Source organism: Lissotriton helveticus, chromosome 3_1, assembly GCF_964261635.1.
Source record: "Lissotriton helveticus chromosome 3_1, aLisHel1.1, whole genome shotgun sequence".
In the NCBI taxonomy this organism is placed as follows: domain Eukaryota; kingdom Metazoa; phylum Chordata; class Amphibia; order Caudata; family Salamandridae; genus Lissotriton; species Lissotriton helveticus.
In genome coordinates, this window is record NC_136061.1 from 1349882152 (window position 1) to 1349893826 (window position 11675).

Genomic DNA, 11675 nt, shown 5'->3' on the forward strand with positions numbered 1-11675 from the left:
TAAGAAGAAGAAAGAAGGTCCAAAGACACCTTGGTGTAATTATTGTAAATCTGCCTCTCACTGGTTTAGTGAGTGCACCAAGAAAGGTACAGCCCCTACCACCGTGGCCCCTTAGGCACCTGCACCCCCTACTACAGTTAACAGTGGTAGTTCCCAACCCAAGGCTATAGTGGAGTTAATGATGGGTACTGAGGTGGATTCTGGCCTAGTCAGGATACCAACCCAGGCTGTTCTTGTCTGTAATGTGGACATGGTTATGTCCTCTACTGTGAGTCCCAGTACTCTGGGCACATACAGGCAAACACCTTTGATAAATGACAAAGTGGCTCAGGCCTACAGGGACACATGTGCCAGTGTCACTATGGTGACACCTAACTTTGTGGACCCTGGACAGATTGTACTGGGTGATAATTACCTGGTGACCAATGCTAGCAATGTCACTACTTCCCATAGTGTGGCAGTTGTTAACTTCTCCTGCGGAGGGCTAACTGGCCTCAAAAGAGTTGTGGTAAGTGCAGACCTCCCAGTTGAATGTCTGTTGGGCAATGATCTGGAATCCTCAGTATGGTCAGAAGTGGAGTATAGGACTCATGCAGAGATGTTAGGTATTTCAGCACAAGTCCTTGCTGTGACCAGGTCACAGGTCAAAAAGTGCCAAACTGAACCAGCCTTGGATCCTGAAACTATGGACATAGTGCAACCCAAGAGAAAGAGCAGTAGGGTTAGGCAGTGCCTTCCCCCCTACCTACAAGTGAGGATCAGCCTTCTCAGGAAGCTGATTCTGAGAACTCTGAAGGAACTGTCCCAGAAGAGCTTGAACCTGACCAGGTTGAGTTTCTGGGGAGAGGGGGACCTTCAAGGGCAGACTTGATGCAGGCACAATTAGACTGCCCCTCCCTTGGACCCCTCAGACAGTAAGCTGCTTCTGAGGCTACAGGGAATGCTACAGGTACCCATAAAGTTTACTGGGATGAAGGACTCCTTTATTCTGAGGGTAGAGACCCCAGGCCTGGTGCTTCCAGGAGGTTGGTCATACCTCAGGCCTTCATGGGTTTCCTTCTTACCTCAGCCCATGATATTCCCTTAGCAGGACACTTGGGCCAGAACAAGACTTGGGACAGGCTTGTCCCTCACTTTCACTGGCCCCATATGTCAGAAGATACCAAGGAGTTGTGTCGCTCCTGTGTGACCTGCCAAGCCAGTTGCAAATCAGGTGGCACAACAAAGGCCCCCCTTATACCACTACCTGTGGTGGGGGTACCCTTTGAAAGAGTTGGGATTGACATTGTTGGACCAATGGATCCACAAACAGCCTCTGGGCACAGATTTATACTGGTGGTAGTGGATCATGCCACCAGGTATCCAGAAGCTATTCCCCTAAGGACCACAACAGCTCCTGTTTTGGCAAGAGCCCTCCTGGGAGTTTTCTCAAGAGTGGGCTTTCCTAAGGCGTTGTCTCAGACAGGGGTGCAAACTTCATGTCGGGATACTTGACTGCTATGTGGAAGGAGTGTGGTGTTAATTACAAATTCACTACACCCTCACATCCACAGTGCAATGGGCTTGTTGAAAGATTCAACAAGACCCTCAAGGGTATGATCAAGGGATTACGTGAAAAGCTTAGGCGAAGATGGGACATCCTTCTACCCTGCCTTCTGTTTGCTTACAGAGAGGTCCCACAAAAGGGGGTTGGCTACAGCCCTTTTGAACTTTTGTTTGGGCATCCTGTAAGTGGACCCCTATGTCTGGTGAAGGAAGGATGGGAGTTACCTCTCAAAAAGCCTAAATAAGACATAGTGGACTATGTACTTGCTTTCTGCTCTAGGATGGCTGAGTATATGAAGAAGGCTTCTAAAACCTTGAGGCTAGTCAAGAACTTCAAAAATATTGGCATGACCAAAAGGCTGTGCTGACTGAGTACCAGCCAGGACAGAAGGTGTGGGTGTTGGAGCCAGGGGCCCCGGCAGCACTCCAGGACACATGGTCTGGACCCCACACCATTGTTGAGAATAAGGGAGAGGTCACCTACTTGGTGGACCTTGGAACCCCTAGGAGCCCCCACAGGGTGCTCCATGTGAACAGACTCAAAGCATATGTTGACAGGGCAGACATGGGCTTGCTCATGGCTACAGATGAGGGACAGGAGGAAGAGAGTGACCCTCTCCCAGACCTGTTGACTCAGAACCCTGATGATGGTTCAGTTGATGGTGTGGCCTTAGCTGGCAGCCTCACTGACCAGCAGCAACAGGACTGCAGACATGTTCTACAGTCTTTTAGACATATGTTTTCTTTGACACCTAGTCAGACTAACTGGTGCACCCATGAGGTGGACACTGGTGACAGTCTGCCTGTGAAGAGTAAGATCTACAGGCAACCTGACCATGTCAGGGACTGTATAAAGACCGAGGCACAGAAAATGCTTGAGTTGGGAGTCATTGAGCCATCAGAGAGCCCCTATGCCAGCCCAGTATTCCTTGTACCAAAACCTCACACCCAAGATGGTAAGAGAGAGATGGGGTTCTGTGTGAACTATAGAGGTGTCAATGCTGTCACTAGGACAGATGCTCACCCAATTCCAAGAGCAGATGAGCTCATTGATAGATTGGCTTCTGCCAAGTTTCTGAGCAAATTTGATTTGACAGCTGGCTATTGGCAAATCAGGTTAGCTGAGGATGCCAAGGCCAAAACTGCTTTCTAAACCCCAGGAGGTCATTATCAATTTGTGGTAATGCCCTTTGGCTTGAAAAATGCACCTGCCACTTTCCAAAGGTTGGTGAACCAAGTCCTCACTGGGTTGAATTACTTTTTTGCAGCTTATCTTGAGGAAATTGCTGTCTTCAGCTCCACCTGGGAGGGTTACCTGATCCACCTGAAGAAGGTTTTAGAGGCCCTGCAAAAGGCAGACCTAACTATCAAGGCCACAAAGTGCCAGATAGGGCAGAGTAAGGTTGTGTACCTGGGCCACCTTGTAGGTGGGGGTCATGAGGTACTGGGTTTTTCAGAACCGGTACCGAACCGGTTACCCAGCGGTGTCAGGGAACACACCCAAAGATCTCGAGTCCTTTCCTGATTCAGACCACAGAAACTCAGAGTCTTCTAGGTGAAGTCAAGGGTCGATTTTATTGGCTGCAACCAAGTAACAGGTCCTAGAAGTACAACAGCACGGGATGTATGTTCTCAGGAGACTGCTCAACTTTACAAAGTCAAGCTTCTCTTTTTATACGAAATATTAAGCTTCAGGCAAAAATTCTTGGTTTTACAGTATATCATTCAAATATTTTCTTTACAAAGGAAAAGCAGAGTCATGATGACAGCCCACATTTCTTTCTGTCCAGCCCATAACAAATTACCCGGCAAGGCCCAGCATTTCCATCAGATACCGGTGGACCCCCAATAAAAATGGGCACCTCCCCATCATAAAGCAAGTGAGAGAGCAAAAGAGCAGGGAGAGGTGTGAGCAAGATTCGGCAGGGTGTGTGTGCGATGAGAGGGTTTATGGCCTGTTGAGCCTTGATGCTATCTTGTTCGGCCACTGGGAGAGGAACTGACCAAACAGGTTCAGCCTGGGGCGATGGTTCCAACTTGCACAGGTCATAGGGAAGTCGATTAAGGTGTACGTGTCCTTTTGGAATCGAATTTATCTGGATTATAAGCCTATGTAAAGGGCAACTCACAAAATGGCTGCCGTACATAAAATGGAAGCCGAGGGTTCAAAACGATAATGACGAATTCGAGTGAAGTCGTCACTCGAATATGATGAAAATGCGTGTACAAAGTGTACTCGTCATTCTCGGTCTTTTGATACTAAATTCGTCATGCTATGATGAAGTTTAATTCTCGAGTGCAGAATTTTCAGTACTACAATCCCTCCTTTTGCCCTTACATAGGCAATTAATCTATCCTCATGCTAATCTGAGTCCAGATCTATGTTCCTAAAGTCATTGAGATGTTGCTGTAACATCATTCTAGTACTTAGCTCGTCTCTTGATACAGGCTTCCTTACACATGATGTAACACAGAGGCCACATATTGCAGGAGCACACTGTACGCACAGACAGAACAGGAAAAGAATGGCTAAGCCCATCCCAATGACCATCAGAATTTTCCATCCCCAGGCGGATATCAGTTCCCAGAACCATCCCATTAACGACCAATCTCCTTTATCCACATGAATAGATTCGGAAATCTTATGCAGTTTGGAGATGGCCTGGTACACTGTTGGAGCGTTATCTGGAACGAAAACACAGCAACTCGATTGGATCAATCTACATACCCCACCTCGGTCTGCAAGTATGACATCTAATGCGACCCTGTTCTGAAGGGTCATAAGACGATCCGACTGGAGCTCAGCAGTCAGGTTACTAAGGGCACCAGCAGTTTCTATCACGGTGGACTCAGCCACCCTTGTCAAGTGCCTTATGTTCCTGCTGTTAGCCATGGATCCCCAGAAAGGCAGAAAACCCTTTGCGAAGTCCCCAAATTCTTGTCCTGCAGTGTCGTCTTTACTCAAGACACCTCTAACTATCCTTGTCTTGTAGTAATCTGCCGGTGCTGTGTAGGTGTGAGGCAACAGGAAAGAAACAAAACATGAGCCCGAAAAGTCAGGGGGCAACCATGTATAGGCTCTATCATGGCAGATGAAATAGGTACCCTTAGCTGCTAAAAACGCAGGGGAAGTCTGAGATCCAAAAACATATGTTTCAGTACAGACACTCTTCCCTAACTGAGCTCTGGGATTCTTGCCAGTACCTTGCAGACACAGGTGACCCTGATGGGGTGCAATCCAAATCGGGGAAGATCTCCTAGTTTGCTGTTTCTCACTCAGAGTAGCTCCATATCCGGTCATGTTCCATCCTATATAGGCAAGTATCTCATCTTCGGGGGTAGTTTCATAAGAAATATCATCCTTAATCATGTCAACTATACCCTTAACTAGAGCACTATTCTTAGGATTGTCTTTTACAGAACTTAGGGGGTGGACTTCACGAGCATATATGAACATTGTTCTGTATGCCCACACAGAACCATTGTGGCTGAACGGCAGGACCAGATAAGGGATACCTTTATCCGTTGTGTGAGGCATAAGACCGCACACCCAACAGTTAGTCGTGTTCATTACAAGTTGGTGTTGGTGCAAGAGCTGAACAAAGGAGTTATTAATAAACTCTAATCTCCTAGCGGATTCGTGTTCAGGAAGGGGTTGAAAAGAATGTGAGGAAACAGTAGAAGGGGGAGGTATAGGCGATGTAGTGGGTGCAAATGTTACTCGAAAAGAGAACAAAACATAACTTATTAAAAATATCATGACACTGAATAACATAAAAATGCACAATATCAAAAAGCTTTTCTTTGTCATTATTTTACAGATTCTGGTTTTAAAGTTCACTCTTTTGGCAGGTCTCTCCATCTCGGAAAACTCCATCCTCTCTAAAGTGCTGCCCGCGATGGGAGGTTGATTCTGCTAAGGATTGCTTCTGTCAGTCCAGGGCAACTCCCTTAGACCAACCAGAACTGCCGACCTAACGTCGTCAGCTGCACCCCAAAGACTTTGGGCAATCGCGGCCCTAGCAGCGGAACCTGGATGGCGGTTCAAAAAAACAAAAATAAGCAAGTTTCTCAGATGGGAGAGCTGCACTTTTCAAAAATAGCAGGGAAAGAAAAAGGATTTTATTTGTCCATAGGTCTCGGCCTCAAATTATACTGTTGTTTTCCTGGTATAGTGTTATCTTGGAACAAGAGTTCAGGTTCTGTAGTGTCCAATGGAATTGACGGTGATACAGCTGGTTGCAAAAGTTTATCGCTCTCTTGTTCAGTAAGTGTTCCTTTTACTCGTGCATCACTGAAGGGCAGAAAACGTGGCACAGTTTCAGTTTCTGAGTCGGCGACACCCTTCTGGACCCACTGGTCATATGGCAGAGGCAGAGGGATCCGTTTGCAATGGATCCCGTGGATCCAGTTTGCCTTCCCCTCCTCTCGAACAGCTGATCTTGTGGAAAGAAGGACGAGGTGCGGTCCGGTCCACCTGGGCTGGCCGCTTTTGGTTCGCTAGAAGTTCTTGACCAGCACCCAGGATCCAGGGTCGATCTGATGTCCTGGAGTCTCAGAGACCGGAGGCAGGGTGTCGTGAACCTGTTGATGCAAAACACGCAATTTAGTCGTCAATTCGTACAGATAATCAAGCAAAACGGGGTGTTCGAACTTAGTGGGCCTTGGCACTCCCCATATGTTGGCCGGGCGGCCAAAAACAATCTCATAGGGACTAAGTTTCACTCGTGAATGCACAGTCATTCTGGTTGATAGGAGTGCTAAGGGTAGAGCATCAGGCCATTTAAGACCTGTGCTCGCTTGAATTTTGGCCAGTTTTAACTTAAGCGTGCCATTGTAACATTCTACTAATCCAGCTGATTGGGGGTGATTTGCAGCGTGGAACCTTTGTTGAATGCCTAGCCCTTCACACACTCTCTTCATCACTCGACCCACAAATTCACTCCCATTATCACTCCAGACCATTCTAGGCATTCCAAACCTGGGGAAGAACTCTTTCACAAGGGCTTTAGCTGTGGATAAGGCAGTGTTGTCTTTTAGGGGGTATGCTTCTACCCATCTTGAGAAGGCACAAACAACAACGAGTACGTATTTTAAATTGTTGCACCTCTCCATGTGGATGAAATCTAGCTGCAAAACCTCGAACGGATACGTAGGAGGCGCAAAATGACCAGCTGGAGTTGGGGTTCCCCTACCAGGATTGTGTTTCAGACACACCATGCAATTCTTGACCACATTCTCTGCACACTTGGGAATTCCTGAATTTTGCCATACTGGAGCCAACAACTTGCAAATCCCTTTCACGCTGATATGAGCCATTCCATGAGCCATTGTAACCACTGCAAGCACATACGCATCGGGTAACAACCATCTCTGATGCTCTGACAATTCAATCCAGCAACCATTTCCATCCATTCTACCCGTACTTTCTCTCCACGTGCTCAACTCTTTCTCTGTGGCCTCAGCTTGAATGGACTTCACACTCTCTATCGTGTCTTCACACATTCCAACATCATCAACCCATCTTGCAGGGCCTGCAACATACATTCGGCTCCTCACATTCCTTGCAGTATCTTTCGCGATTTCGTCAGCAAATGCATTTCCACAACCAACATCATCAGTCACCTTCTTGTGAGCACTACATTTCACAACCGCCATTTGCAGAGGCAAGGTCAGTGATTCAAGAAGCTCATTCACCAACTGACCATGCTGAATCTTAGCTCCATGCGAAGTCAGGAACCCATGTTCTTTCCACAATCGCCCAAAACTGTGAGCCACACCAAATTCATACTGACTGTCGGTATAGACAGTCACTTTCATTCCTTTTGACAACACACATGCTCTCGTAAGTGCAATCAATTCTGCTGCTTGAGCTGAATTATGTGGGATACGTGCAGCTTCAACAATTGTATGCAAAGTCGTGACAGCATATGCTGCAGTCGTATCACCATTCGGGAGCTTGAAGCATGAACCATCCACCCATAATGTACCATCACATTCAGCAAGAGGAGTGTCCCTAAGATCTATTCTCCCTTTCGTTTCTTCTTCTGTTCTAAGAAAACAATCATGCTGTTCTGAAGCATCTAATTCCTCTACAATTGGCAACAACGTAGCTAGGTTTAAAGTGTTGCACCTTTTTATGTGCACATGACTCGCTAACAATGTTAATTCGTAACCTGACAATCGAGCACTAGTCAAGTGCTGTGTCTTGGTTCTATTTAACAACGTGTCTACTGCATGTGGGACCATCACGACTAGCGTATTGTTCATTACTAGACCAGCAGACTGTCGAATAGAAACAGCTGCTGCCGCTGTGGCTCTTAAACAACTTGGCAACGCTCTAGCTACTGGATCCAAAGTCGATGAAAAATACGCGCATGGACGTTGTTTGTCCCCAAACAACTGAGTCAACACTGACAATGCACAACCTTCCTTCTCATGGACATACAATGTAAAGGGCTTACTGTAGTTGGGGGTACCTAACACAGGAGCCGAACATAATGCTGTGCGCAATTCAGGAAAACTTTTCTGACACTCTTCAGACCAAGGAACGGGATTGGGTGTGTCTTTACACGTTAATGCCACCAAAAGTTTGGCTAATAACGAAAAATTTGGAATCCACTGTCTACAGTACGATGTAATGCCCAAGAAAGCACGCACTTCTCTCTGTGTTCTTGGCACACTCAATTTCGCTATTGCCTGTATTCTTTCTGGGGTCAGTTTCCTTCCCTCCTTCGATAAGAGGTGACCTAAGTAGGTCACTTCTTGTCGACAATATTGCAATTTGGAAAGTGACACCTTGTGATGCAAATCACACAGATGACACAACAATGACAACGTGGCTTTCTTACATATTTCCTCAGTATCTGCAGCAACGAGCAAATCATCAACGTACTGTACAAGAGTATCACCTTCAGGTAAAACAATCGTATCAAGCTGTGTTTTTAGAGCTTGACTATATATTGATGGACTTTCACAGTAGCCCTGGGGAGCGTGTTTAAAGCGGAAACTGCGTCCTCCTAAACTGAAGGCAAAAATATCCCTGCTCTCCTCAGCAATCGGGATGCTGAAGAAAGCATTCTTCAAGTCAATCACCGAGAACCAAGTGGCAGAAGCTGGAATCATAGTCAATAAAGCGGTAATGTCGGGGACAACTGGAAATTGTGGCACAACTATTTTATTCACCTCTCTGAGATCAATCACAAATCTGTACACAGGTGGCTGAGAGGGATCAGTACGTTTTAAAACAGGCAGAACAGGACTATTGCAAACGTTGCCTCGTGTTTCTTCAATCACATCCTTTTCAATCAATTCGTAAACGATCGCTAGTAAAGCTTTTTCCCCCTCACTAGATATCCTATATTGGGGAATTCGTGGCATTTGAACATTGGCTTTCAATGTCACAACTAAGCATGGGCGGATTTTGCGGATCCACGATTCACGAATTTGCGTATTCACGGATCGTGGATCCGCAAAATCCGCGTATCTGCGGATTTTCATAATTGCGGATTTGCGGCCGGGCCTTCCATGCGAGTGCACATGCATCTTGTGTGTAAAAAAAGGTCAGATACCGATCATAGGACCTGGGGTAGCAACCAGCCTATGCGTAAGATGGCCCCCACACAGAGATCGCCTCGTCATCTGGGGTGGTCCACAGCACACATTGGTCCTGCTCTCCAACAAGGCCCGGTCCGACAAGCTGGGAGAAGAGGGGCAGCTGGAAAGAGGAAAGCCCCCGGCACCGCAACACCAAGTAGGGCTGGGAACTAAATGGAAACGGGTGCGGCCACGGGGAGGGCTACTGCGGGTGGCACAGTCCATGCTGGGCGGTCGGTCCCCAAACCCGCTCGAAGCCCCTGTCACTGCGGGGCTTCCGTGGAGTGCCAGTCCCCCTGAACCCATGGAATGAGCCTCCAAACCCCCATCGCTCACCGCAACATGCCCGCCATCCAGCAGCCCCTCCCAGCAGGCCAGCTGACAACGCTCAAGATTGTTTTTGGGGCCGATAAATGAGTCACTGAATTTAAGCTTCAACTAGGGCTCATGCTTACATAAGTAAGGTTCCGGTTGAGGTTTGATTTTGTGCCAGGACCATCGTGCCAGAATGAACCCTGCCCTTCATATTTATTCAACAAGACGCCACCGTTTTGGGAAGAGGGCACAGCTGCCTTGCATGTAAACTATTTTACGATGGCGCCGGCAAGCTGCCAGCGCCATCCTAAAATAGTTGCTACATTAGCTTCAACAGGAAGCGCGAATAGATAAAATAAAGCAGATGCACGAGCGCCTGCTTGATTTTATCTATTAGTGCTTCCTGTTGAAGCTAATTTAGTAACTATTTTACGATGGCGCTGGCAGCTTGCCGGCGCCATCGTAAAATAGTTACAACAACTGGCCAGCAAGGGTTGAACTTTTGACCTAGGAATCCGCCGCTCGCGGATTGCGAATTTTCGGTAAATTCGCGAGAGTTCGCGGATCGCGAATTTACCAAAAATTCGCAAAATCCGCGAGCAGAGCGGATTTAGCGCTCATGCTTAGTCACAACGTATGGTGGTATTTCTAAAAGACCCACATCATTAGGACCAGCGGCCCAAAGGATATCTGGAAGAAACGACAATTCTGCTGGAAGTTTGTCCCTCGACAAATACATGGGAGAAACCACTTTCTTACCTAAAGTAAGTTGTACTCCTGAAGGAGAACAGTACAAAGTTGCATACAATCTTTTTAACAAATCCAATCCTAACAAGTTTTCACCACAACCTGTTGTCAGAATAAGGGGTGCTTCGAATTCACAAGGACCAACAGAAAGAGACAAAGGGTCAGAAATCGGGTCCCTAACCGGGGCGCCAGAAAAACCTACAGAAACATTCATTTCGCCAGACAAAGGTGCGCCAGGGAGTTTGGAGTGCATAATAGAACTCTTTGTAGCACCAGTATCCAACAGAAAAGGTTCTGACACACCTGATGCAATCACCTCAACGTATGGTCCATTCTGATCTACTGGAACTGAAACAACTCCCTCTCTTTGTCTATGGCTGTCCTAGCAATCATTACCTTCCCAATGCTCATCTTCTGTATAGTAATCATCGGCATAGTACTAAGCTGTCGTACCAGATGCGTTATTCTGCTGATCGAACCTATTCATAGAATTTTGAGGTGGAAGGGGACGTGCGTTCTGGGGGACGTTTCCACGTCCTCTACCTCTAGCCGCTTGCTGAGCACCTTGACCTCTTGTGTTTGAACCACCATTTGCGCGCTGTAACAGAATAGGGCAACTATACTTAAAATGACCCTCTTCCTTGCAATATGAACACTGGTTGGGGCCTACAGGGACACGTGGCTGAGTATACTCGACTCTTTGCGAGTTCCTCTGATACTGTTGAGGCTGCTGATAATTACTCTGATAGTTATTCTGACCACCATTGTTCTGACCACCACGTGGCGGATATGCTTGCTGTAACAAAACCTTCGTTTTCAGCTCCTTAGTTTTCTTTTCTGCTCTATCTTTCTCGTCTTTGTCTCTATTTTCGTAATATTGTGCAGTAGCCAATATCTGTGCTGAAGAGGAAACTGCCCAAGAACTCTCTGAGTCCTTTAACTTCTTACACAACTCTGGAAGCAGATTGTGCACGAATTTATCGACGAACAAACGCTGACCACCTTCTGTGCTCATATATTGGCCACTGTGGTCGACAAACGTTTCTTCAAACCTGGTGAAGAAATCTGACACCGTCTCATCTTTCTTCTGCTTACACGCAGACAATTTATCCCAATTTACTCGCATGGCAGGCATTATAGGTTTCATGTAATTAATAATCCTGCCAGGGAGGTCTGCGACTAAAGGCTCAGGTTTTGCATCACCAATTTGTAGGGCATCTGCAGCAGCAATATTAGCCCATGAGTCACCTAACTCCTGATCATGCTCTGTATGACGAATCTTACCCCATAAAGGCTGTGGAACAACATTCCCAAATAACATATCGATATCGGCTAAATTCATGATACTTGACCCAGCAGTCTGTGACAACTCTTTGTAATACCCTGCGGGATTTTTACGGGGATCAGGCAATGCCTGTTTAAGGGCCAAAACTTCTGCTCGCTTCCATGGAACATGTACCCACACACGCTGG

The 11675-nt window shown here is 46.8% G+C and overlaps 1 protein-coding gene across 1 annotated transcript; it reads right to left on the reverse strand.

Moving 5' to 3' along the window:
- Positions 1–3907: 3907 nt before the first annotated feature.
- LOC144824249 (endogenous retrovirus group PABLB member 1 Env polyprotein-like) lies at positions 3908–5407 on the reverse strand. The gene has a single exon (XM_078683391.1). The coding sequence runs from the start codon at positions 5405–5407 to the stop codon at positions 3908–3910; it is 1500 nt and encodes a 499-aa protein (XP_078539517.1).
- Between the last annotated feature and the right edge of the window lie 6268 nt (positions 5408–11675).